The 27,214-nt window shown below is 38.8% G+C and overlaps 2 protein-coding genes across 11 annotated transcripts in view; both read right to left on the bottom strand.

Moving 5' to 3' along the window:
* The window catches only part of Pnisr (PNN interacting serine and arginine rich protein), a 29,406-nt gene extending 9,732 nt beyond the window's left edge, over window positions 1–19,674 (bottom strand). Inside the window, exons 1-7 of one of the 5 annotated variants that reach the window (NM_001025274.2) lie at window positions 17,060–17,153; window positions 10,439–10,539; window positions 7,949–8,137; window positions 6,202–6,425; window positions 4,543–4,714; window positions 3,068–3,258; window positions 997–1,134 (exon numbers count right to left, since the gene is read on the bottom strand). In NM_001025274.2, coding sequence (NP_001020445.2) covers window positions 997–1,134; window positions 3,068–3,258; window positions 4,543–4,714; window positions 6,202–6,425; window positions 7,949–8,137; window positions 10,439–10,526 — 1,002 coding nt within the window. In that variant the 5' untranslated portion in view covers window positions 10,527–10,539; window positions 17,060–17,153. Of the gene's footprint in view, window positions 1–996; window positions 1,135–3,067; window positions 3,259–4,542; window positions 4,715–4,760; window positions 4,911–6,201; window positions 6,426–6,901; window positions 7,722–7,948; window positions 8,138–10,438; window positions 10,540–17,059 lie in introns of those variants that run through there. The other 4 variants (XR_010066349.1, XM_063287296.1, XM_063287295.1 and 1 more) reach the window with 4 other exon arrangements.
* Window positions 19,675–21,026: 1,352 nt separating this feature from the next.
* Window positions 21,027–27,214, bottom strand: part of Usp45 (ubiquitin specific peptidase 45) — a 73,468-nt gene continuing 67,280 nt past the window's right edge. For 5 of the 6 annotated variants that reach the window (XM_006237941.5, XM_006237940.5, XM_006237939.5 and 2 more), the window contains one exon: window positions 23,696–27,169. In XM_006237941.5, the coding sequence (XP_006238003.1) occupies window positions 27,039–27,169 (131 nt within the window). In that variant the 3' untranslated portion in view covers window positions 23,696–27,038. Of the gene's footprint in view, window positions 27,170–27,214 lie in introns of all 6 variants that reach the window. The other variant, NM_001395561.1, reaches the window with a different exon arrangement.

The raw sequence follows: 27,214 nt of genomic DNA, 5'->3' as shown, positions 1-27,214 counted from the left end.
TCGAGTACCACGTATGCTTCTCTCTAGTTAAGAGTCCCTAAGTTCAATTAAAGAATTGGTTACCACCACAGCACATATATGTACCATTTCTGCATCATTAGGACTTCTGTGTCATGTCACTGTTGTGGTACACAGGTATCATAGGTAGGTAAAACCATTGGTTGCTTCTTCCCTTGGAAGCTTGCACGGCCTTTTGGTATCATGAAAGCTAGTCTTTAGAGAGGAGACTTTCAGGTAAGATCCAGTGTAGATTTTTGAGTCTTATGTTTGATTTGGTTATCCAATATCAAAGTGGTCAGCCTTGAGATCATTAAGACTAAGCAGATTGTATTTATGTACTTAGGAATATATGTACGTGTGCACATATGTGTGCATATAATAGCAATTAAGAAAAAAAAGGCCAGCTTGGGCAGCGATGGTGCACACCTTTAATCCCATCACTAGGGAGGCAGAGGCAGGAGGATCTCTCTGGAGTCTGAGGCCAGTGGTCTCCAGAGTGAGTTCCATGACAGCCAGGGCTAAAACCCTGTCTTTAAAAAACCAAACAATACAAAACAAAAAACAGGCCATGAATTTGAGAGCAAAGGAAGTATGTAGGGAAGAATTAGAGAAAGGGAAGGAAAAAGTATGTGATTTCTTAAAAAGATTCTAAAAAAATTATTATTAAAAAAAAAAAAAAGAGGGCTGGAGAGATGGCTCAGTGGTTAAGAGTACCCAACTGCTCTTCCAGAGGTCCTGAGTTCAATTCCCAGCATCCACATGGTGGCTCACAACCATCTGTAGTGAGATCTGCTACCGTGTGTCTGAAAACAGCTGCAGTGTACTCATATATAATAAATAACTGCTTTACAGACTGAGGTTCTGTACTTTGTATATTACAAAGATTTGGTTTTATTGGGCGTGGGAAAAGTACTGGGAAATAATATTTGTACTCCGTACACATGCTTTACCTAGCACATCCGCATCTGAATAAACACTCCACACAGCAGGCCTTACCATCTGATACTCCTTCTCCTCCTCCGTCATCTCTGGCTCACTGTGCTCCTCCTGGGGAGCTGGAGATGGACTTCTGGTGACTTTCCCACTGCTGACAGCCTCTAGGTTTTCAGCATCTTCATCCTCGTCATCACTATCCTGTTGCATCAGAATGGGAGCAGAGTTACAGTTAAATGTGAAGTTGAGGAAGCCGATGTGCAAGGGCAGCTGCTCTCTAAAGTCTAGTTTAGTGTCTGTCTCAGTTTCTGCTCTTCTGCTGTTGGCTATAAGGATACTAAGCATGGCTCTTCGGTGGGGGTGCACGCCTAGTCCCAGCACTTGGGAGGCAGAGGCAGGTGGACCTCTGAAGCCTGGTCTACAAAGTGGGGTTCAGAGCAACCAGGGATACAAGAATACGAGAGAGAGAGAGAGAGAGAGAGAGAGAGAGAGAGAGAGAGAGACGGACAGACAGACAGATGTAGTCTATTGTTGATTTATATCGTCAACCTCTTTATATTAATTTCTGTTATTGTTATATATATTTCAGACCATCATTTCAATGTTCTTTCCTTTTTCTTTCTCTCTTGAGAAATCGGTTTCAGCCTCATGCCCCAGCCTCATCCCCTGGGAATGTGGAGCATATACAGCATCTGCCACCACACTCAGCTCTGAATTTGTACTATTTCCCTTAGGAATTTAAAGTGTAACCTGAGGAGAAAAACTACGATTACATAAAGGTTTATGAAAAGCAGTCACATTTTCAATTCAGTTTTTTTCTCCATTATGAATTTTGACTTATTTTGTAAATACCAAGGAAAACATAATATACAGACATGATTCAATAAATAGCTTTCTTAAACAAATGGCTAATAAAACTTTGAGTAAATAGACCAGAGTTTAATTTTTATCAACTAATTATCAATTTATTTAACATGACAATAAAGCTCTGGCCAGATCAAAAATCTCAGCTGCTATACCTAAGGAAAACCTAAGTTTTCTTTCTCTTCTTTTATTACAATTTTTTTTAACCTTCATTTTTATTCTGTGTGTATGGTTGTTTCTGTTTTGTGAATCATGTGCGTGCAGAGGCCAGAAGGCATTGGAGCTCTTAGGGTTGGCGCTACAGACGGTTGAGCTTCCATTTGGGTGCTAGCAATCTAACTCAGGTTTCTTAGAAAAGCCGTCACTAAGCCATCTTAACCACTAAGCCATCACACCAACCTCCCTAAAGTACTTCTTTTTGAGCACACAAATTGTCTTTGTATGATTTTAGTACCAAGAAACCTAGCCCCCTTTTTAATCAAAGAAATATCATATGTTTACTCCTAGCAACTGTACTGTAGTAAGTTAAAAAGCAGATGACTATCTAAATACTCCCATGGACAGAATACTTCTAGAACCAGAGGACAGATATATGTAACACAAGCCCATTATATTTAGGAAGCCAGAAGAAAAATAATGTCTAAACCACCGTAGAATAGAAAAATTCCTAAACCATTCATTCATGTCAGGAACTAAGAAATAAATATTTAAGACTTAAAGCCAAAACTTTCAATATTCATGTCAAAAAGAATGAAAACTACTGAAGCCTCAGTAAAGTATAAACATTAAATGTCTATAGAAGGGTATCATCTCTACGCTACTTAGCACTTTTGTTTAATAAGATCCACTGTTAGGAAGTTGGTTGTACCGTAATGAAAAAATAGAGAGCTGTACATTACCATGAAAACTAACCAGAATTACACAAAATATCCTTACAGAACAGGCTTTATTAAACTTACTGCCACACCCCTCCCCTATTTTCTTTCATTTACCCTCAATAACATACACGAAAACAGAAACCCCGCTAGGCATAGGCATGTACAGAGAGTCTCTATACTTGGGAATCTAAGGACAGTGAGTATACAGCAGCCTGAGGAAGTGGTCCAGGAACCCTGGGACAGTAACTACCCCACTCAGTGACACACACAGAACCACCGCAGGCCCCAACCGACTCACCCCACGACCTCTCAAAAACACGAGAACTTTTCTGTAGGCTCAGGCTACTCTTCACACAGACAAAATTATCAGTTTCATGTCAGGCTCTACTTACAAATTTACTTCTTTGGGGTAAACGAGGACCATGTCCTCCTTCAGCATCTTCGGCGGCCTTCTTTTCTTTGTGTGACAGCTGTGAGCGCTGCTGCTCCATTCTCTCTTTCTCTAATTTCTTCTGCTTTTCACGCTCCATCTTCTCCAGGCCTTCTCGAATCCAGGCTGGGAGAGTCCTGCGTTTCACTGCATCTGTTTCACAAACACGGAAAACAAAACTCCACGTCAGCTTAAGTAAAAAGAAATAATAAGCAAATAAAGCAGATAAAGTTTTTGAATGTCTATAAATGCTAGGAGTAAAATTAAAAATCTTTTAATGCTATGCTTTAAAAGCCATTCCTTAAAAGAGCAGGAGGGAGGGCTGGAGAGGTGGCTCAGTGGTTAAGGGCACCGACTGCTCTTCCAGAGGTCCTGAGTTCAAATCCCAGCAACCACATGGTGGCTCACAACCATCTTTAATGGGATCAGATGTCCTCCTCTGGTGTGTCTGAAGACAACAGCTACAGTGTACTCATATATAATAAATAAATAAATCTTTAAAAAAAAAAAAAAAGAGCAGGAGGGAGCACATTCTAATGTTTACAATTTGCCAGGGCACGCACGAAAGTACATTAAACTGTCATCTCATTTAATGTATACAAAAGCCCTGGGATCACGACTATTCCTCAGTCTTTCTGTAGGTGAGGAAACTGATGGTCAAAGAGATAAACCCACGTGCTTGCTCAGGGTTAAAAGTCAGCAAACCATGACATAAACTAATTCAGGCCCAAATTCTTATCCTAAGCTGCTTGCTAAAATATGAAAAACAGTCAAACATGGGCAGTCTGTTTTCATACTAAGAACTCATTCAGCTAAATTTACAAAGCAGTAAGTTAGAATCTTCCTGAGATGTTAAAAGGCATATTTTCGGGGTTGGGGATTTAGCTCAGCGGTAGAGCGCTTGCCTAGCTAGCGCAAGGCCCTGGGTTCGGTCCCCAGCTCCGAAAAAAAAAAAAAAAAAAAAGGCATATTTTCCTGGTCTATTAAATGGTAAATGATTTGAAACTTTCCAGATATAATACAGAATAAATATATAACTTGTCATTACTAGCTTTAATATTATTTTAATGTTTCAGGTTTTTTTGGATTTTTTTTGGGGGGGGTAAACATGGGAAGCAAATAATTAAAGGAAACCAATTTGGCATCAGTTTATCTCATAGCTAAGACTGGCAAAGGACACTGAAGATGTTGGGTCAGCAAAAATCTACATTTTATCATAAATTACTGCTTAAGGCAAGAAATCTGAAAAACTATTCAATACCTTTTACATTTTTAGATCAATATTTCTTTTTTAAGAATTGTAACTATAATAATGATAGGGTTTTAAAATACCATTATTTCTACGAAACCAAAGAGGTGCTTTAATAACTTAGGAAACCAAACTATGGTTTTTACAGTGATAAAGTCATCATGCTATGAACAGATGTAAATAGCTACCAATCTGTGGAGGTTCCTGCTTCACTGGAAGTGCAATAGGTGAGCGCTGTCGGTCCCGGAAGGATGGTGGCCGCTCTCTTCGGTTCTGTGTGGGTGCTGGTGGTCCTGGAGGTCCTGGTTGCCAATAAGGAGGATGAAATCCACCTTGTGGTGGACCAAAAGCAGCCCCATGCTGAAAGAGTATTGTGTTTTAATTTTCTTCAACTTAGTACATATACCTTCTGGGACACACACGTGCTATGAACTGGGACAGTAGAAATCCATGTGTGTAGCAAATCCGAGAATTCCACGGTTCTAACACTCAACAGTGCTTCTGGAGCCCCAAGAACCCAGGCTTGCTTCTCTTAGGAAAGCTAAAGATTTCCTGTCTATACAAATATAAATAGGATTCTATAACCCAGCCGATATAAGAACTATGGGAAGGCACATACACATAACATTATATATGAACCTTTTCATTCTTAAGTCCTAACACCACCAAGATATCAGAAAGTCTCTTCTTTTTTCTCTTTCTAAGAAAAGCTCTCATTATGGAGCCCAGGCTAGCTTTGAACTTGTTATGTGCCCAAGGCTGATAAACTCAAAAGCCTCATGGGTGCTGGGGTGACAGCATGTATCACCACACATAGCCAATTTTTATTTAACTAAAAACTACACGACAACTTGTTGTTGTCAGCTTCAACTTCCCATTTCTACTGAATTCAGGTTATTGCTAAAGTAGGGTGGGATTTAGTTACTTACAAGTCAAAAATGACACTGAATTAACTATTTTCTTTTGAAAATCTACACTTTCAGAGGCCTTCTAGGAGAAAGCTGCCAACAGGTTCCCTGCCTTGTTCACACAGCTTTCACCAGGCCAAACAAAGGTAAGGAGGGGGCTCCTTTCTCTATATCCCTTCATAACAGAAAAATTGTCACATGTGAATCCCAAGTCAGTACCCAAGAATCTAATGCATTAATGAGAGGACTACCATCTCAAGGTGCACATATCAAATTCAGCTTGTGATTAGGGTTTAAATCTGCAGTTTTAAAGATTTTAAATTATGACAGCTCACCACATAAAGCAGCAACTGCAGTCAGTGACATCTAGTGTAATTTAAGGGTGGACCCTAGCAAAGAAGCAGGGTCTTAAAGACAATAAAGCCCATACAGTAACTATTCTCCATAGAGTTCTATGTCCCTAGGAATGAATGTCACAAAGGAAGCCATGAACAATTCCACTAATATGTTGTATAAAAAATGGGGAAAAAACACTTAAAAATAAAACAGTAATAACTTTACATAGAATGTGTAACAGTTAAGACAAACTATAGCCACTGTGCTTTGTCTTACTTATGGTCTATTACTGACATATAATGTATTCAACTATCAGATATTTTTCTATTCTTTAACATTTAGATATATCATGTTGAAACTAGAAAACAAGGCATCATATAATTATTCACATTTCCCACCTTATCCAAACTTTTTCCTAATGTCTGTTGGTACCAATTTCCTAACCAACTAAAACTCTAATGATTTAATTAATGCTGATTAATTTCCTGTGCTTATCTGTACAACCCTGAAAACAACACACATCTTAAGACTTCTTGACAAGGCACTTTCAAGGAATGGGTTATGTGCACATCTATGATAGTAAAGTAACAAAATATCTTTCACCTGATAGTCAAACTGGTTCACCGGCCCCACTGCAAAATTATCAGGTGGTCCACCAAAGTTGTGATTGTTCTGGTTAAATATATGCCTGTTGTCAGGGGCAAATTCCCCACTGTCCTGACTGTTGCTGTCTTCAGAAGGAGGAACAATGTCCATTGGGCCTGGTGTTGGTGGCATCCATGGCTGATCTGGAGGGGGGTGTGGGGGCTGCTGATGCATTCCCCATTCTATTCAGGATTTAGGCATAAAGACATTCAACATGGGATTATAACAAAGTCAATACAATTTTTAAGATCTCAAGAAAGCTACAAAAAGTAATGACACAGATTTTAAAAAGCAATTTATAACATTTTGGTCAAATTTCTTTTGTATTATCTTAAAATAAGCAATGAATTAAAAACTATCTCATTCATAATTCAAGTGTTAACTCTGTTCTAACTCACATTCTAAACAAAATGCCTAAAGTTATTATTTTGTTTGATATTTTGAGACAAGAATCTTGCTATGCAGACCAAACTAAGCTACAACTTTCTGCATAGCTAAGATTGGCCTCAAACACAAGCCCCTTCTGCCTCTGTCTCCCCAGCACCAGGCTTACAGGCGTTGAGACCACACTCAGCTCCAAAAAGTGTTTTTAACAAATTACAAACCAACTCTTGGATGAACTACTATTACTGTTCAATAATAACAACATAAAAAAGAATACCTTAAATTTTATATTATTTCTTTTTCCATAAACACATTTATCCTCACAACAACCCTGTGAGGTAGGGAGAAATCTGGTATTATCTGCCAATTTCCGAAAGGGATCCTGAGACACACAAAGGTTAATTAAGTTCCTTCATGTCACAGAGAAAGCACTGAAGGGAAGCTAAGGGTGGCAGGAGTGAGAGCAGGACCACTGATGCCGGTGAGCAAACTTTAACTCCAAAACAAAAATATTTTTCAAAAGTGGGAAAATTCAGCCTTCTAAAAGACAAAAATAAGCCACTTCATTTTTATCAAAGATGAGAACATTTGTTACGCTTTTAAAAGTAATATTGAAAATATACCCTATGTTTTCCATTCTCACCAGTAATAATAGAAATAATAAAAATAGCAAACAGAAGCTACGACTTCTGCAGTGACATATTCAAATGTGCAATCTCTATAAATAGTGTGATGGGATTATTAAGAATATTAACACAATTGTGGAAAATTGAGTAAACATTAAAGAATCTAAATCATACTGTGAAGTTTAAAAAAATAAATAAAGCGAACAGCGGAGAACTTAGGAAAGTCACCACTATCTGCAAAAGGGGTCTTGGGGAGGAGGAAAGGTGAAGGGTGAGAGGAGCAGAGTGTATCTGACAAGCTAGCTTGTCAGACAGTGGCACAACTTTTCTTTAATTAGAGGCTAGACATGTTTTACTCTGTCAGTGTTGCTTCTGAAAAGGCCAAAGGTTGCAACAGAGAGACAAAGAGTGCTCTCTTTTCCCTAGATGCCAAGTGAGGTTTCCAGAGTGTTCCCAGCCCCTGTCAGCCTAGGAATGAAGAACCAAGAAAAAAAAACAAACTGAGTGCCACAACACTAGCAGACTGTGTACAAAATAATTTAATGACAAAAAAATGTCAAGATCAAATCGAGACTGTCTATTTCTTAAGGAGCATTAATTTCAAGAAGCCACAAAAATACACAAGTTAAACCATGTACTACTAATCCTCATTTACTGTAAAACATTCTAAACTTTGGGAAACATAAATAACAAACCTGGTTGCCACATTCTGTTAAAATTTGAATCCCCTTGAAAATTTCCATGGTTATTGGGACCAGACTCCATTGAAGACATATCCTGTCCATTTGGCATCATTCCTGGTGGTTGTTCTACGATGCTTTGCTGTCCTGAGGCTTCTCTTTGTGCAATCCAAGCTTGGGCCAAAGCAGCCCAGTCAATCTGGCCTAAAGTATATTAGCAGAATTTAGTATTTGGAATGTAGAAGCTAAAAGAATAGCACCTCTATGTAAAACAGGTATCTCAATTACTCTGTTACTGGCCTTCTTTTCAAGTATCATACACACTTCTATCTATCTATCTATCTATCTGTCTGTCTCTCTCTCTCTCTCTCTCTCTCTCTCTCTCTCTCTCTCTCTCTCTCTCTCTCTACGTGTTTATGGGACATGTGCATTGGAGGCATGGCTGTTATCTCTTCCTTTATCCTGTCTTCACTACTCTTTGAGGAAGGGTCTCTCAATCAGTCAAGGTAAGGCTGATATCAAGAGCCAGTTTTCTAGTGATCGATCTCTCTCTGTCCTCTGAGGCTGGATCATTACACACCCAGCATTTACCACGGGTTCCAGTTTTCTTGCTTACATGACAAGTGTTTTAGCTCCTGAACCATCTTCCTGGCTCCTTTTCTTCTTTCTTCTTCTCCCCCTCTTCCCTTTCTCGTCTCTGTTCCTCCCCATTCCCTTTGTGACGTATCCCTCATCAGTTAAATAGATATTTAACTATTATACAAAGTTATATTTACAAATATGCTTAGAAAGCAATCCATATGCAGACTAAAATATACACTTTAGAAATTTAGTTTGAGAAAAGGACTCTATAAGAACACTTTCAGCCTGGCGTACTAGCACACACTGTTACTCTCAGCACTTCAGAAGAAGAGGCAGGAAAATCTCTGTGAATTCAAGGCCAGCCTTGTCTCCACAGAAAGCTCCAGGACAGCCAGAACTACACAGAGAGCCTGTCTCAAAAAACAAAATAAACAACAACAACAAAAAAAAAAAAAAACCAAAGCAAATAGCCCACTCTTAACATATTCTACTATTAACTCATAGAAAATCTATGACCTTAGTTGTGGAGTTCTTGAAAAAACACACATGCACCTTTTAAAGTCTGAGTAAAAATAGCTGAACACCATCATTTCCTCCTTCAGAATATTCCGTTCTTCCCAGGCTGCCTTTGAGCCTACATATGATAAACCAGTGTAACTTTCCATCCCTGTGCCTTCTCACAGCTGTACTTTTACACTCACTGCTGTGGACGAAAGACTTCAACAGCTACACAATGTCTTGTTTCTACTATCTTTTAGGTTTTTCTCTCCAAGTCTATTTTAAAATTCTAAGACCTTTCAGTATAGTAAACAAGGTGATAAATATTCTCATACATTAATGAAACAGAAAACTGATGTAGCCTGGATGGATGGAATTATAACTAGGTCAAGTATATCTTAAACGTCCTAACTGTGATCCAGCAAGCCTAGCACTTTTACTAAGAAAATAATTGGACAAGTGACTAATGTTATATTCACCCGATTATGTTAACTGTTTAAGTCTGGGAAGGTACAAACAATCAATTATCCAGAAGTCTTACTATCACTGTTGGTTTATATTAGAATAAAATCATACCTTAAAGTGCTTTGTAGCTATTTAAAAAGAAATGGGCTAGGTTCGGTGGTGCACATATATAATCTAATACCTAGGAAGTGGAGGCAGGAGCATTCTGATTTTGAGGCTACCTTGGACTATACAGAATACTTTATTCCAGCTTGGGCTACATTAGAAAAGATTGCCTCAAAATAGAAAAAAGTTATCTCCCTAAGGAAAGAGCAATGTAAAGAATCACAAGGATGAAACAAAACTGGCCTTATGTAGTTCAGGCTATCCTAGCACTATATAGACAAGGCTGGTCTCAAATGCAAGAGATCCGCTTGCCTCTGCCTCCCAAATGCTGGGATTGAAGACCTACAACACCAATTACCTCAACACTCTTGAAACAGTCCTTAGGAAAAAGAAATCTGAAAATGGCATAGCGTAATCTGCATAAGCAGACAGCTCAGTCACAGCTTGGCTCCTAGGAATGAGAAGCTCCCTAAGTCTGGTTTCCCCAGAACCTACAGCGGTGCAGATCCCTAAAGCTTGCTGACCAGACAGTCTCATTCAATAGTGAGCTCCAAGTTCAGTGAGAGAAGTGGAGAGTGCCTGAAGAAGACATCTGATAGTGACCTCTGCCTCCACCCACAACTGTGCACGTTCTCCCTCTCCATACGTTGAACATGCACAAACATGGAATAAATACAATCCAGAATAGAAATATTTAATACTTCAAGTATATTTCATGCTTTTTCTTTAAGATTTAAGACAGTACCAGTTTTAAGATGTAAAATTCAGTAAGCCAATATGAATGCTATCATGTAAGTCCTACCCATCTCTAAATGTCCACCCTGTACCCGCTTTTAAATGCAGGGTTTCCCTTACTTGGATCTTGCTGGTGCTGGAATGACTGCATCCACTGTTGCTGGTTCAAGGGCCATTGCTGCCAAGGTTGTCCTCCTTGATCCCACATCCTTTAAGTTCCTCTTTATGACAAATGAAACACAGTTAATGCTGGGACCTTTTACACTTTCAAAACTTATACATCACAGACTGCATGATGATAAATTTTAAACAAGGAAAGTTCAATGTTGTCAGAGACAACTAGATTTACACTGAAAAGCAAGACTAGAAAGGGTTAAGTTAATGTTCATGTCTGAGTTAAAAATACAGTTCTTATTATTGCTTAGTCTTCAGTATGTATACAGTAGTGCAACATATTTAATGACTTAAATTTCTTACTGAATCTGCTTTCTTTTCTAGTGATCTAGGAAACAGTATTTTGGAAGATATTGAAATATTTAATTCTCAAATAAAAATTTAAAACCAAAAAAAAAAAATACAGTTCTAATTAGCCATGTTAAAATAAGGCATACCTAGAATTATATAATGTATCTATACGTGTGCCACCGCTGCCTGGATAGATCCAATTATTTTAAAGATTATAAAATCATTCAGCCTCCAACCAAACTCCTTTAGAAGAGTAACAAATAGGTGTAGCAGAAGAAAACTTGTTCTTATAATTACAGTTAATAATATATAGTAATAAACACATAACCTAACACCCTCTAAGAAAACTTCAGAAGGAAAGTTGATGAGAAATTAGCAATTCAAACACTGGCAACGTCACCCACATAGATAAGATTTATAAAAGTATCATACTGCCTTAAGTACGGTACAGTCTCACCACAGATGTTTAAATAAACAACTGCAAAAAAAAAAAACAACCAAAAAAACCCCTGCACTTCCAATACTAAAAATTATAGACGTTGAGGAATGACAACATTAGAAATAGTAATGAGACAAAGCTTAAAAGTGAAACAACTTTGAAAACCTGTCTCTTAGCATTTAAATAGAATGAAAAAAGGCACTCTGATAACTGTTAAATCTAAGTTATGGATAATGGGATAGTAAATCCTTATACCACTTACTTTTCTGTAAATGAGTCTAAAATTTCATTAAAAACAAAGAAACAAAAAACTTTCAACCAACCAAAAGTGTGTCCTGCCTACAAGCCGTGAGGGACAAAGAATGGAGGAATGGCCAACCAGTGACTAAAGTGCCCTAGACTAAGACCCATCCCACAGGCAGGAACCAATCCTGACACTGTTAATGATACTCTGTTATACCTGCAGACACGAGCCTAGCCTAATAGTCAACCGAGAGGCCCCACCCTGCAGCCAATGGAAAAATATGCATAGACTAACGCTGAAACATAAGATGGAGCTCCAGGAGTCTTCAGAAGAGTTGGAAGAAGGACTGAGGAACTGGAAAAGGGTAGGGGCTGCATAGGAAGACCAACAGAGTCAACTAACCTGGACTCTTGGGGGCTCCCAGAGACTGAATCACCAAAGAGTGAGCATGGGCTGGGCTAGGCCACCCACATGTATGTAGCAGATGAGCAGTTTGGTCTTCATATGGGTCCCCCAACAACTGGAGCAGGGGTTGTCCCCCTGCTTGCTGTCTGCCTGCCTATATCCCATGGCCCTAAATGGACTGCCCTGTCTGGCCTCAGCGGGAAAGGATGCACCTAGTCTTGCAGCAAAACTAAAAAGCTTGGCAAATTTTCTAATTGTAAACATGTATTTTTAATGAAATGTAACTAAAGGTAGTAAGTTGGATAAATTAAATGAACCTCTACTGAGCAACTAAAATGAGTAAAGCACAGCTTTGTACACTGACATGCATTGATATATAAGCTCAGTGAAAAAAAGTTACAGCACACACACAAAATACCATTTGAAGTTTCACAGTCCAGCATGTATCTAAGATTCCTAAATTGCAAAACTCCTTAAGTTCAGAAAGCAGAAAACAGTTATCAGGAACTTCCACTTTATACTTTCTGTATTCTTTGGATCCTCTCCTAGTGTGTGTACTTTTAGAAATGTATGAACTTTAAAAGGATTCAAGGGAAGCAACAAGCACAATCCATAGTAACTTGTATTGAAAGTAAAACTCACACAAAAGTCCCCTGAACACAAGACAAACCACCTAACCTCTGCTCATTTTCAAGCATGAGTTACAATAAATTTCAAATCTAATTCAAAGAAAATGGCTCACTGGTCATAAAAGCTAAACTTTGATTTTTGTTAAAATTCTACAAAAAAGAAAACAGATAAGCAAAAGGAACAGAATTTAGGCAAAAACTGGATTAGGAAAACAGAACTAAGTAAATAAATATTTAACATATAATTTTATGTTTTGGGCCAGCACAATACTTAAAAAGGGTTTTCCCAATTACTTAACAAAGAGCAAAACTGATTTGATGACAAAGGTTTAGAAACTCTATTCTCTATTTCTTCATGTTCACCATATACTCTTTATACAAAAGAACTTACCAAATTCAAAACCTCTAAAACAGAATACTATGTATGACTCCTGACATACAGGAATCAAAGCACCCATTACGGTGCCGTGAGTGGTAGCCAGCACTAAGGCAAACCTCTCAGTTCAAGGTCAGTCAGGTCGTATGTCCTTAGCAACTTTCTACTACTTTTTCTACTTTTGAGACCCTATCCCACAACCAAACAAAAACCATGCAGAGTATGCCTTTCAGTATGATTTAGTATCCCCACGGAACCAAAACTTCAGAACGCTCAGATCCCTTCTATAAAATGGCATTTCCGTTAGATAAACCAAAAATCTAAGTATGCTTACTATAGATCCATTTTACCAAGTATTTCTGATCTGCAATTGGTTGTATCTATAAATAAATAACCCACGGACAGACAGGAAAGACTGTGTTTTTGTTTTTGTTTTTGTTTTTAAAGACAGGATTTCTCTGTATAGTCCTAGCTGTCTTGGAACTCACTCTATAGCCCAGGCTGGTCTTGAACTTGGAGATCTGTGTACCTCTGCCTCCTGAGTGCTGGGATTATAGGCAGGCGCCACCACAGCCCAGTCAGAACTTATTTTTTATTAGTTTAAAGAAAAATAAAAAATAGAAACTAAAGCACCTGACCCCACTTGGAAGGTATTTTGAAGCTTATTGTTAAGTTTGATTCTGCATTTGGACTCTTAATTTGGAAAACATGACTATGTTCAATACGAACAGCCCCATAAACACATCTTTTTAATTCACGTTTTCCCCCTTGCAATAAGCAAAGGCAGTCACACTGCTGAACTCTATCTACAGACTCACTAAGCTTTAATAACAGACTTACACCATGAAAAATGATAGTCATATACTGCATAATTACAATTTGGAAATGTTAACTATATTATAACACTAACTATATCATTACACTGTCTGAAAATCTCCATAAGTTAACAGTGATATGCAGTAGTTCCTGTAGAATGTTTTGAATACTCATACTTTGAGTTCAAACAAGAATTTTCTTGAGAACAGAGGAGATATTACCGAGTGCTCTATCGCAGTATTTTGTCTATGTTAAATGGGTAGGCATTATACTCACTCACTCATCACGCATATATGTTACCCACTAAAAATGCAACTTTAGCCACAAAAAGTCCATTTTAATATTACTATTTATTGACACAATAGTTCGATTTTTAGGACCTAGGAATACACAAAAGTAGGAGAGACCTTGCCCGGTATATGCAAGGCCTATCTATGATCCCCAGTATCTCATGCCCCCCCCCCATACAAGGAGAAAATAATTCTGACAGGAATGAAATGGCTCAGTAGGTAAAGGCCCTTCCCACCCATCCTGGTAACCTGAATGAATGTGATCCCTGGAACCCACATGGTCATAGAGGAGAACCAATTCCTACAAGTAGTCCTCTGACCTCCACAAACATGTCATGCCACGTGTGTTCACACATAGATACATACGAACACAAAATAAATAAATGTGGCTTTAAAAAAGATTGAATCAACTTAGTCTCCTCTTAGACTTATTTTCAGAGATCATCAACTTTTCAAGTTTGGAGAAGTCTAATTTTGATGATTCATGCAACAAGACTGCTGACAAAAATTTGCCTTCACAGGATAAAGTTAAGTGTGATTTCCTTGAAAAACAACTTGGATTTGGGAAGAATAGAAAAGCCAAAAACCAAGGATCGCACTTGATCATCAATAGTACCATAGTGCTGGGAAAAACTAACTCCAGAGTTATGGACTAACTTGTAATCTTCCCAAAGACAGGCTGAAGTCCTAAATCCACGTTACCTGTACTTCCTTGGAGACCAGGTCTGTGTAGAAACAACATTCAATTTAGGATGAGGTCATACTGATTGGAGTAAGACCTAATGCATCCCTAGATGAGGACAGACATAAGTACCCACATGGAGAATGTCCTATGCTACAATACCAGAGACTCTACAAGCTAAAGAACAGAAAAGATGTGTGCCATCAAAAGCCATAGCAAGGAAAGTACCTGTCAAACTCTGCTTTTATACTTTCTGCCTTCAGAATTATAAGAGTACATTTCAGTTGTTTTAAGCCACCTATTTGTAGTAATCTGTTTGTTACAGTGACTCCAGATACTAACACTAGGACTATCATCAGTCAGCCTTTTCTATAAATTATTCTGTAAGAACTGCAACTGCAAACAGACATAGACCTGGCAATCCCAGCATCACATCAAACAACTTATACTTCCTGAAACTCCAGACCCAGGGGACCAGATATCCTCACACTCATGTCCATGTGTACATACACTCAACCCAGGCGCACACGGGCATGCACAAATAAATAAAAATCTTAAAAGGAAAACCCTTCAACTGACTTCAAAATGACTTCTTCAAATGACGTCCACTAATATTTACAAAATTCACTTGTGACACTGCGATGAGAACTGAAAGTGATGTTTTCAATCTCCTTGTACCTGGTGGTTTGTAATCTTAGTACTAAAGAGGTAAAGAAGCAAAGGCAGTTAAGATCTTGAGTTAGTGGCTAGCCTGGGCTCCTTGCCCCCAAACTGAAATTAAACAAAGTTCTATAGTAACCCATGTCTGTAATCTTAACAGAAGGAAGGTAAAGCAGGAGAACTGCTGAGTGTTTCAGGCCAGCCTCAGCAACAAAGTAACAAAGAAACAAAACGCTGACCAATCAAACAAAAATTGGTAGGAAACAGCTGAAAGATTTAGCAATGGTCAAAAGTGGAAGAATCTGGAAAACAAAATATAGTACTGGCACATAGACATAAAATAATAACTTTTCATTAAAAAAAAAAAATACAGTGACTAGATAGACGGCTCAGTAGTTAAGAGCACTGGCTGCGCCTGCAGAGGACCTGCCTTTAGTTCCCAGCACTTGCATGGTAACTTAAAACCATCTGTAACTTCAGTTCTAGGGGGTCTGATACTTTCTTCAGGCCTCCAAAGATAATACAGAAAAATGATCATCTTTTAAAAAATGTTTTAGAAAAAAAATTAAAAAAAAATTAAGGAAATAGGAGTAAGCCATCAGTTAATAATGTAGCAACATTGTCCCATTAATAATAACAACAGTGTCAGGCACATATATGCTACTGAGGAAATAAACAGGTAGGAATGGTTACACACTATCTGTTTAAATTTTCTACAATTAAATTAAGTTCTAAGGCTTGGTGTGGTAGTGAATAAATACATTCATGAGTGAAAGCAGGACATTCATGAGTGAAAGCAGGAGGATATCTGTGAGTTCAGGTCAGCCAACGACATATAGTGGGATTCTCTGTCTCAACCGCTCATCAAAAAAAAAAAAAAAAAAAAAAAGTCCTTAATATAAAGTTTACGTATGTTTTAAATAGCGTGTCTCAAGAATATCCGAGAAGTCATTTATTACGTCTACCTTGATGCTTTAGAAAGCCACCCCACAAGTCAAGTCTTTACTCTCCTGGTTTGGGTTTTGCCTCAATGTACTTTAAAAAAAAAATTAAAAATCCAAGATTATTTTTGTTTTATCTAGGGTCAAGAAGAGAAAAAGTAAATGAAATATTAAAGACTGCTAATTTAATCAAGCACAGTCAAAATTTGCTCAATTCCCCATTTTTTTAGATGACAGTATTATCCACAAAAGAACGAAACAACTGAAATAAAGGATACTACTTGTTTCCTTTGTGATGCTTTACACATAGTATCCATCACTGGGTAAAAACACAAAAACTAAGCAACTAAATCATACTTTAATAGGACGCAGCTGAAAGCGGCTGCGGCTGCGGCTGCGGCTGCGTAGTGCGAGTCGCAGAGAATAAGTTCCAGGTCCCGGCCCCCGCCTCCTCCGCCCCTCTGCGCTCTCTGCCCCTAAAGGGTTTTCACTGCGCACGCGCAGTGCTTAACGGCCGGTCAGGAGCCCAACAATTAGTCCCTTGCCTTCTCAAAGAAAACTCTTAGTTCGAAGAATGGGTCGTGAGCTCTCTCCTTCACCAAAGACAGTTCTTTTTCGGCAAGAGCAGCTCTCTCGTTCACTATCTCTGGCGGACGCCGGTGCTTTTCGGGAATGAGGTTCTGGCGGTCGCGCCAAGCAGCGTACGCAGCCTAAGTCACGCTACCTTCGCCACACAAACCAAGAGGAGTTTAGTACTCCGGCAAGTCCCCCTGTGTAAACTGCTCATCGCTTACCCGCTCCGATTCCGGAATACCGTTGTCGCCACCGTTCCTGTAATTCTCTCCAACCCTTTCGATGCTTCTACTTCTTCATGAACAAGACAAGATGGCGCCCGATGGGTCTCACCCGGAAGTGAATAATAATAACATCCGCTTTTCGTCTGAAGTCATATTGACTCTCAGCCAGGCTTATGAGCATGTGATCTTACCGATTTGACGAGTCCGCGCCATTTTTGTTAAGGGCAAACCTAACCCACCTTGAGCTCTGTAGCTGGACTCTCTTGTATGTGAAGCTTGCGTCATACCCGAAACATTTTTATTTGTAAATCCAGCACCGACACATTTTTATTTGTATGCTCAAGTTCTAAACTTTAGTAAGGAGAGCCTCTAAGAACAAATGTGTTCTAAGAAAGGAACACTTCTGTTTTGGGAAAGATGCTGAATCGCTTTGCCATTTTCAGACTACGGAGGGGCCCCCAGGTCAAACCCTGCCAACTTGGAACTTACTGTGCCAAACCTACTTCAAACGAGCTGACATCAGGTTGGAGTCTCAGAGTCTGAGTTCTAGAAGCAGGGTGTTTGCTAAGTCTCTTTGTTAACCTCCTAGCACCGCGCCCCCTGGTGGGAACGTTTACTCAGTTCAACTTCGCTCGGCTACTCAAGAAAAAGTAACTGGGAAGCACAGTTTCTACTGGTCCTTCCTTACCGCAACTACAAGATGGCCTCCGGAAAGGTTTAGTGTGAACAATGTTCATATATCTAAAATGTCAGCTTTCCAGACTAGTAGTTTAGTTACAAAGGGAAACAAAAATGATTTCTATACAGTATTTTTAACCTAAAATTTTGGAAATGCCTTTCTAGAAATTTCAGTATGCTAAAAAGAGTTATGAAGGAGAATTCCAGGAAAGAGTCTGTGTCTACAAAGATTGATTAGAGCTGCAGTGATGTGGAAAGGTTGGACTTTTACAAGTCCAGAAGCTAATTACCCAATATGGGCCTAGCTTTACCCACCAAATAGCTGTCCTTGCCAACCTCTATATTAGAGCTAATCCTGTGACTAATAGATTAAAAACCTTTTTGGAACTTTAAAAAATGATTTATTTTTATTTCATGTGCATTGGTGTTTTGTCTGCATGCATATTTGTGCGTCAAATCACTTGGAGCTGGATTACAGATAGTTCTAAGTTGGCATGTGGGTGCTGGGAAATGAACTCTGGTCCCAATGCTGTTAGCCACTGGGACATTTCTCCAGCCCTCCCCCCCCTCCCCCAGGATCTTTTTTAACTTAGCTGACTCCTAGTTTCCACCAACCCAAGAGCTGAGAATGTTATCAGATAGCCTCTGCAGCTATGTAAAAAGTGTCCCCATCTTGCTGTAACTTGTGATGTACACATCAATATATCTTAAGCTTGCACTGATTTCTGTCTTTGTCCTTAAAACTATAAAATGTCATGAAACTACGTCCATGTTATTATACAAGGAATTTGGCACAACCTAAATCTATGTTCCTTGTGCCGTGGTCATTCAAGTGTGGTTCCACAATAAACTCTCTCTTAGTCCCTTTAAGGTAAGAACTGTGCTCTTTACAACCACAGCATGCTAAGAATCTAAGACTTTGAGTTGGGAACTGTGCACAAGAAACATCAAACTACTCTAGAAACAAGACTGTAGTAGACTGGATAAAGGAAATATAGGTAGATGTGAAAATAGGGGTGCCCTTTGTAAAAAATTCTATAGTTCTTAAATGAAGCATTTGAAAACCAAGTAGCCCATTTATTAGAATAAAATCCTCCTAGATAAGCACCTGCTGGCCTCAAGTTTGCCTTCAATACGTAATTTGGGAAGTGGATGGAGAAAACTGCCAATTATTTGGCAATGCTATAATGTGAGTTCATGAGGTTAGTACAATTCAAAAGGAAACCTGTCCATTCAGCATTTCTAAGAACTCACAGAGATCCACTAGCACCTGCCACCCCCATTGCTGGGATTAAAATCGAGTGTCATCATACTCCACCTCAGTGAGAAACATTCTAACCAGAAAAAATGGACTTTCCTAGGTGAAATCTGCTTGGATTAGCAAGGCTATCATAAATCCCTGCTCCCTGCAATCATCTTGCAATTATTTTCTGTTTCCCTAGAAAAGCTGAAACCAATGTTTGCTTGACAACTTTTGCCCTCCAAGGACCTAACATGTTACTTAGTGCACAGAAAAGTTTACATTGTCAAGTGATTAAACATTTTGACTAGAGACACCAGGGTAAACTAGTCACTTTGGATATTCAAATGGGAGGGTCTATTAAACGCCTCTTTGGGATTGTAAGCATCACCACACATTCCTCCCATGTGTGGATCTCAAGTTCTATTTTATCAGAATATACGCTGTCATGTTAAAGGTCTTAACAACTATCATACATGAGATCTGTAATTTAGCTATTGTGTACTATAATTATCAAGTGCCAGCATCTTGTCAGTATTACCTGGCAATCAACTATTAATGGTTGACAGAGAACTTTAAATTTAGGTTTGTTCGTTCCTATTTCTAGGGCTGGGAAGATGTCATCATTGGTAAAGCAAGAAGACTTATTTGAGTTTGATCCCCAGAACCCACACCTTAAAAAAAAAAAAAAAAAAAAAGCAGGAGTCACGGTGTACATTGTGATCCCAGCAGTGGGAGTGATGAAGACAGCCAGATCCCTAACACCCATTGAGTTCTACATCAATGAGAGACCCTATCTCAAAAACAAAGGTAGAGGGGCACCTGGAGAATGCTCAAGAATGTCCCCTCCTCCAAACATGTGCACAAGCTTATGAGACCTGGTCACCAGGCTGTATGTTTTCAGCTCCCATAAGTTCAGATAGTACATATGAAGGCTTTACAATGACCACAAAGTAAGTTGCTGAGTCATTTGTTAATACAGGATTGTTTTTGAGACAGGCTATCTCTATGTAGCCTTGGTTCTCAGGGAAATTGTAATTAAACCAGACCGGCCTATGACTCACCTGCCTCTGCCTCCTGGGTGAGTTTTGAGATTTAAGGCACACACTACCACACCTAGCTGAGGTTGGATTTTTAAGCTGCACAAAATAAACTTAAAAGCTTTTTTAAAAGATTTTTTTTACTAATAAGAGTGTTTGTCTGCATGTATTCATATGGGTCATGTGTGTGCCGGATGCAGGCAGAGAAGAGTCTGTCAGATCCCCAGAAATTGTAGTTCCACTCCATCATGAGTCCTACAACAAGGGAACCATCTTTTTAAAAAGCTGTGCAACTTGTATGTCATATTCTGCAACAGCCTCTCAAATGTAGCCAAAGGTGTTAATTGCAAACAAACTCCTTGGAATCTGTATCAGAAAAGTCTAATGAATCTACTCCTCACCTATAGTAAAAGGTCCTTGTACTGTCTACCATTCTCCCTCCTCCCGCACGAGAATGTTTACTGCTTAGTGTTCTAGCACTGTTTATGGCGTATGTGGTAAATATAACCATTTTGGCTCCTGGGTCTTCAGAGCAACAGAGACAACACCTAAACATGACCAAACACTCTTCTAGAAACCTGGTCTTGAGGACAAAACCACCTGGACTATGACCCTTGAAAAGGTGTGTTTTCAAGTGTGAAAGAAAAGCTAAGTGCCTGGTGACCAGAAGGGTGTATAGAGACAGAGACTTCTAGGAAACTCAACACACCCTGTTCTCTTTCCTTGTAGTCCACAGGATCACATAACTACCAGCCAAGTGGGTGGAGAAACAACACTCCTGGGGTAAAGAACTATTGCTAGAGTGAGAATTTTCCACACACTCTGCTATGGTGAGATGGTATGCCTAGATGGTTCCGAGTAGGAAATAACCTTGCGTTTTTAAAGCAATTGGAAATCAAAGATATTTATGCAGTTTAACCAGTCTCATCCTACAGAACAGGATTATTGGGGCTGAAGCAATGGCTCTGATGTGGGCTATTCATAGAAAATGATATTTAGACAAGGGTTTAAGTCAATAGAAAATCTTTAATAACCCATGAGAGACCACACTTGGGGTTTGGCATGCCAGTGTAGCCCTGATTCTTTCTCAGGGGGAGCTTTTAAGCACAAAAACTATGTTCTGGGTTGACAAATATCAGAAAACAAAACAGCATGAAGCAGACCTACAAAAGCCAAACAGCAAGGTTAGTACACTGACAGACTTTCCAAGAATTACGGATTTTGATAGATTAGGCCTTTGTTTTGGGAGGTGAGATTGTTTACATGCTGAATTGTATTACTCATGTGATACTACTCCATCATTAACTCAGTTGTGCTAAGGTCCTGGGGCCAACTAAGGTCCTTGTCACAATTCAGTGGTTAAGAGCACTGGCTGGGCTTCCAGAGGGCCCAAGTTCAATCCCAGTACCCACAGGGCAGCTTACAACTAGCTCTATAGTTCCAGGAGATCCAACACCTTCACACAGACAGACACACAATCAAGCAAAATGGCAAAGTACATAAAAGTAAAATAAATCATTAGAAAATACATGCTATTTGCACACATTTTGAGTTTTTCTGCTTGGGTGTAATCCTTGAAACATATGAAAATGCTTTCAGGAAACTCACAAACTTCTAAAACAACAAATATTTGACAAATAATGTTTTTCTGAGGACAAATATCAAGATTTCTCTTCTCGGCTTCTGTTGCAGGAGAGGGCCCTACGATTAAGGCTCATTCTTCTCTCTTAGCTTTCTTTGGTAGGTACTATCGTATCTGTTGTGATGGCTATTCCTGGTTGTCGACTTGACTACAACTGGAATGAACTACAATCCAGAAATGGAGGTCAAACCTGTCATCCAGATCTTGAGGCTGGAGAACATGGGCTTCTGACCCATATCTCACTTTAAATGACACATGCTTTTGATCCAGATCTTGAGGTATAGTGGCCATGAAAAGCTTAGGACCAGGCAAGGTAGTACATGACCTTAAAAACAGGAGATCGAGGTAACCAGATCTCTGAGTTCAAGGCCAACGTGGGACAAAGAAAGCTCCAAATCCAGGCATGGTGATACATCTATGTATCTCAGTGACACCTTCTGCTGGAGGCCTACATAAGGCCAATGGAAGAAGAAGACTCGCTCTTCTTTTCCTGTGTGCACTACTTGCCAGCACATCTGCCGGAACCTACTTCTTTAGGATTCCAGTTTACACAGGATTCCAGCTGAAACAACCAGCCTCGTGGGACTGAGCAACTACTAGATTCCTGGAGTTCCTATTCATGGCTGCCCACTGTTGGGTTAGTTGGACTGAAGACTATAAGTCCTTACAATAAATTCCCTTAATACTTACTATATAGATATCCCATAAGTTCTGTGCCTCACTGGAACATCCTTCTTTGCTAGGTGTTACTCCCAACAGCACGTAAGCAGTATTATTTGGGTTTTTTTTCCCCTTATGTGCCAGCTAGTTTTATGTCAACTTGACACAGCTAGATTCAGAGGAGAGAAAGGAGCCTCAATTGAGAAAATGCCTCTATTAGATGGGGCTCTAGGCAAGTCTTTTGGGCACTGTCAAATAAGTGATTGATGTGGAAGGTTCCAGAGCATTGTGAGTGATGCTACCCCTGGCCTGGACTTTGGTTCTTTAGAAAGCCAACTGGAGACAACATGGAGAGTAAGCCAGTAAGCAGCACTCCCCAGCCTCTGCATCACATCCTGCCCCCACTCCCTCTGTGATATGCAAATGTAAATGAAATAAACCTTCTCCTCTCCTAGTTGCTTGTGGTTATGATGTTTCATCACAGCAAAAGAAACTGAAACGAAGACCAGTACACTCACTTGACAGTCTTCTTCTTGAGTGATTTCTTGCATTCACTGCTATATCCCTAATGCCAAGCAAAGAGCAGGTATTCAACAAACACTTGTTAAATGATCAAATAAAAATGTTAAGTATGTAACTTTCTCCCTCTCCCCCTACCCCTCTCCTTCTGTGCTTTTCCTTTCCCTGAATGCACACACTCTTTCTCTTTCTCATCTACCTCCCTTCTGTCTCCCTCCCTATGGCAACTTCCCTGGCCTCACTCTTGGGATCAGAACCTGCCCAAGAGCAATAAACCCATCTTTATACACTCTAAAAGAAAAATATCTAACTTTCCTCAAAATCTCTGGAAGCTTCATGGCTCTAAAAAAGTTAAAGAAGCAGACATGTAGACAACATATTTCTTAGTGTACAATCCTATCTAAGTAACTCAAACCTTTCAGGGAAATAGCTGACAGGTCTGTTTGGTTTCTGGACTGAGAATGTAGCTGGGTGGAAGAACTACTAGATACAATCTCCAGCATCGGGTTGGTGACAAGGTTTTTTTTTAAATAGCGCATTCCTGAAACTTGAAGGTCACTGTGAGCTAAATGTTTGTGTCCCATTCGCAAGCTCCCCAGGTGAGAGTTCTGTGACTGGAGTATTTAGAAAGTGATTAGGTTCTGACGTGAAGCCCTCATAAAGGCGACCCTACTGCTCCCTTTCCCTAGTAACCAGGTGAACGCTCAGAGAGGATCACCAGAGCCTCATTTGGAAAATGGATCTGTTTGTCTTTGTCTTGAGCTTCCTGGTTGCTAAAAGTAAAGGAAATAAATTTTTGTTGTTCATAAGCTTCTTAAATTATATTTTGTTTATAGAAAGCCAGGGGACTAAAATAGATATGAACACAATGTTTATTAATATCCTGTCAATAATGTATAATGCAAAGCTCCAGGCCTAATCTGCTAACATAAGAATTTCATATTTATTAGGATGTTTATATATACAGCAATGGCCAAATAATGATCAATAAGTTACATAGATATTTTTAAAATACTGTAAAATTGGATAAAAGAGAAGGAATGATACTAGGAATTTATTATTGATACCCAAAAATAATCATCTTTTAAACACAGTTGAACTGATGATTTCTACATGAACAAAACCAGTTTAGTACAGAAATAATTTCTCCAATAATGCAATGGATGCTCTCTGAAAGCTTGGTTTTAGTGCACAGACTTGGTTAAGGTTTATTGGACCAGATGTCATGCAGAAAAATATGCTGAGTATAAAGTTCATGAAAGTAGGCAGGATGCTATTGTGTACTAAAAAATTTGATGTGCGGTGACATTTCACAGCTAAGTCTTCAGAAAATTTTATTCAACTACTGTATAAAATCACTAATGAATCACACATGCAAGCTAAGGATTATTAGATATGGTAAAATAGCTCTGTTGATATACGACTCTGAGCTGCTACGATGATCATCTCCTTGACTACCTACAGAAGCAGTCTTCATATTATTTTTTAAAACATTAAACAATAAATCTTAAATATAGATGTACATTTGTTTATGTCACAAACATTCACATAATTGGCACATCATTTTAAATACGGGAGAGCCAGGGGAGAATTGGGTTTACCCTGTAAACCAGTTTCTGGATAAAAACTTCTCTCTTTTACCTTTCAAATTCACTGTGCCAAAACACCGAGTAGTTTTGTTGATCTGTAAACATTCTTGTTTATTTGCACTGTTTCCTGAGGTAATCTGGAAACTATTGTTAGTACAGTAGCCTCGCAATTTAAAATTTCTACAAATGTGCTTTGGAAAACTTCAAAATAAGAACAAAAATTTAAGTGTACATCTGTGTGATTTTTATCTACAACATAAGCTTGATAGGAAACTCCTAGGTATCAAAATCAAACCATTTTTCTCCATTTTTAGATGGCAAGAAAAAACAAACTTTAGGTCATAAAAATGCATTTCAGAATCTCCTTAGCACTAGGTAATAAATGAACATTTTATCTGCACGTCACTACTAGGATAATGTATAAAAATCATATATAGATTTTAGGGTGCTTCTTTTCTCTTCAAGTGTTTTGAGACAGGGTTTCTCTGTGTAGCCTTGGGTGCCCTGGAACTCAAATGCACCTGCCTCTGCCTCCCGAGTGCTGAGTCTGAGGCGTGCACCACCACCCTCGGCAGGTTTTTCTGTTTTAAAGGGTGATAAAATACTGTCATATGCCAGGTATTGGAACCTGCCTAGACTGTACACCTCTTAATAGTATCTTTTCTAGGAGAGAGAGAAAAAAAGGTTAACTATTTACATTTGTTTGGTGGGGCAACTGCTATGAATGAGAAGCCGACTTGAGCAAATTTTTCTAGCTCATTGCTCTGGTGCTAGACTATTTCGTGTCAATAGATTAATAAACTCTGAATGTCTGATGAAACAGAAGACACTGGAAAGTTCTTTTTAGAGGACACAACTGGGCTCTACAGATAAAATATAGTTCTTTATCTTCAATACAAAAAAATCTTTAAAATACTATTGAAAATTCCTCTGCAACTTAAAAATAGAAGTTATGCCATGGTATTTTAAAATTTCTCCATTAGACAAATCAGTTTCACCTAGCCGCCGCATATTAAGAGGCATCATCATAAGGTGACCTTATGTTACACATGCCAAGAAGGCTCGACGCTGGCTAAAGGTCTGTACAGCTTACAGCCTCTCTCCCCTACATTTGCCCATTGAATCAAACACAGGCACTGAAGACTAAGACGCTGGACCCGTTCCCTTACATCTTGCTTTAATACTATGTATCACTGAACCATTTCATTGATTATTTAAAATCTTCGTAGTAATATTTTTCATGCTAAGTTTTCACAGTTCAATTCTTTGAATTTTGGAAGGAGAAACTCTCCTGTGTTTCTACGTATTTAAAGGGAACAGAAGTAGCAGCTCTGTGCCCCATTAAAGTCAAAGCCAAATTGACCTGAATGTTTTATTCGTGTGTCTGGGGATGGAACCAGGACCTTACACAGGCCAAGCAAGTTCTCTGCCATTGAACTACATCCCCAACTAGCCACCTGTCTTTTCAAATAATGCTTATGAAGACAAAACCATATTTAACATTTATTAATGTACAGAAGTAAAAAAAGTATTATATTTGTTGTTAATTATAAGAATATGATTTCTACCACTCATAAATATAGTTTGGTAGTTTATAGTTCAAAGACATCCTTAAACTTTAAAGTATCCTATGTTCCTATATAGACCACCAACTTCTATATGCTAGTTCTATGTGTCAAAATTCTCTATATTTTTATTTTGGCCTTAACCAATCACTTGCAAACTGTCTTTAAAGGATTGCAAATGATTAGTTTATGAAATGTCTCAATATCTTCAAATATTCAAGGCGATAAGCGAATCAATTTATTACTTGTAAACTCACAGTACCAAAATTACAATGGTTCCTTTTCATACTACTGAGTCACATAAAATATGAAAAAATTATTATGTTACATTAGGCACTAGTTCAGACTGTTCTAGAAACTTTTCCCATCGACTAACACACACACCAACCACTGCAAAGCCCTGAGATGATTTTAAGTGGGGTGGTGCAAGGATGGGCAATTTTTCTTTCATAGTTATAAACTTACACCAATGTTTACTAGAAAAATGACACGCACAGAGAAATGTGAAGAGTGATTCAAAACAGGGCCGAGATTGTAAAAGGCTAAAACAAAAGTAAGCACAAGATACACTGCGTCCACTCGAGAAGGATCCACTAGAGACCCGATCCAGCATCGTCTCTGAATGTCTGTAGTGACGAGTCACGTCGCGAAGGGGATCTCTCCACTACCATCAACTTTTTCTTTCTTTTCTTTTTTTTTTTGGTGGTGAGTGGCAATCTCCATGGACATGAAAATTAACATAAAACATGTTTCTACACTTAAGAATATAGATTTGAAAGCATTAATTACTTTTTTGTTTTATTTTTCAAGACAAGGTTTTTCACAGATCTGCCTGCCTCTGCCTTCCAAGTGCTGGAATAAAGGCGAGCACCACAACTGCCTGTCACATTAATTAATTTCTTTAAAGGATTCACTGCATATCGACAAAGTTAAGTAACACTGGAAGGACGCACTATTTCTACAGACTACAAAGGCACATTACATATTACAGTTACGACTTCAGCATTAAAATAAAAATGAACTAAATAACAATTAACAGATAATTATAATATTCTTTCATAAAAAAGGAGATAAGCTTGCGCACTCAGTGCTCTTGATTCTGGAACCACTTGCACATAAGTGTCGCTGACATGGACCCAGTGGCCTCCCAATTCACTATCAGCTTCTTTCAAACCTAGCAGAACCAAAAGTACAATTTTACAGTTAGTTTGTTTAATTG

This window comes from Rattus norvegicus, chromosome 5, assembly GCF_036323735.1.
Source record: "Rattus norvegicus strain BN/NHsdMcwi chromosome 5, GRCr8, whole genome shotgun sequence".
Lineage (NCBI taxonomy): Eukaryota > Metazoa > Chordata > Mammalia > Rodentia > Muridae > Rattus > Rattus norvegicus.
The sequence above is the reverse complement of the archived record's forward strand: the minus strand, read 5'-3'. Positions and strand labels throughout refer to the sequence as shown.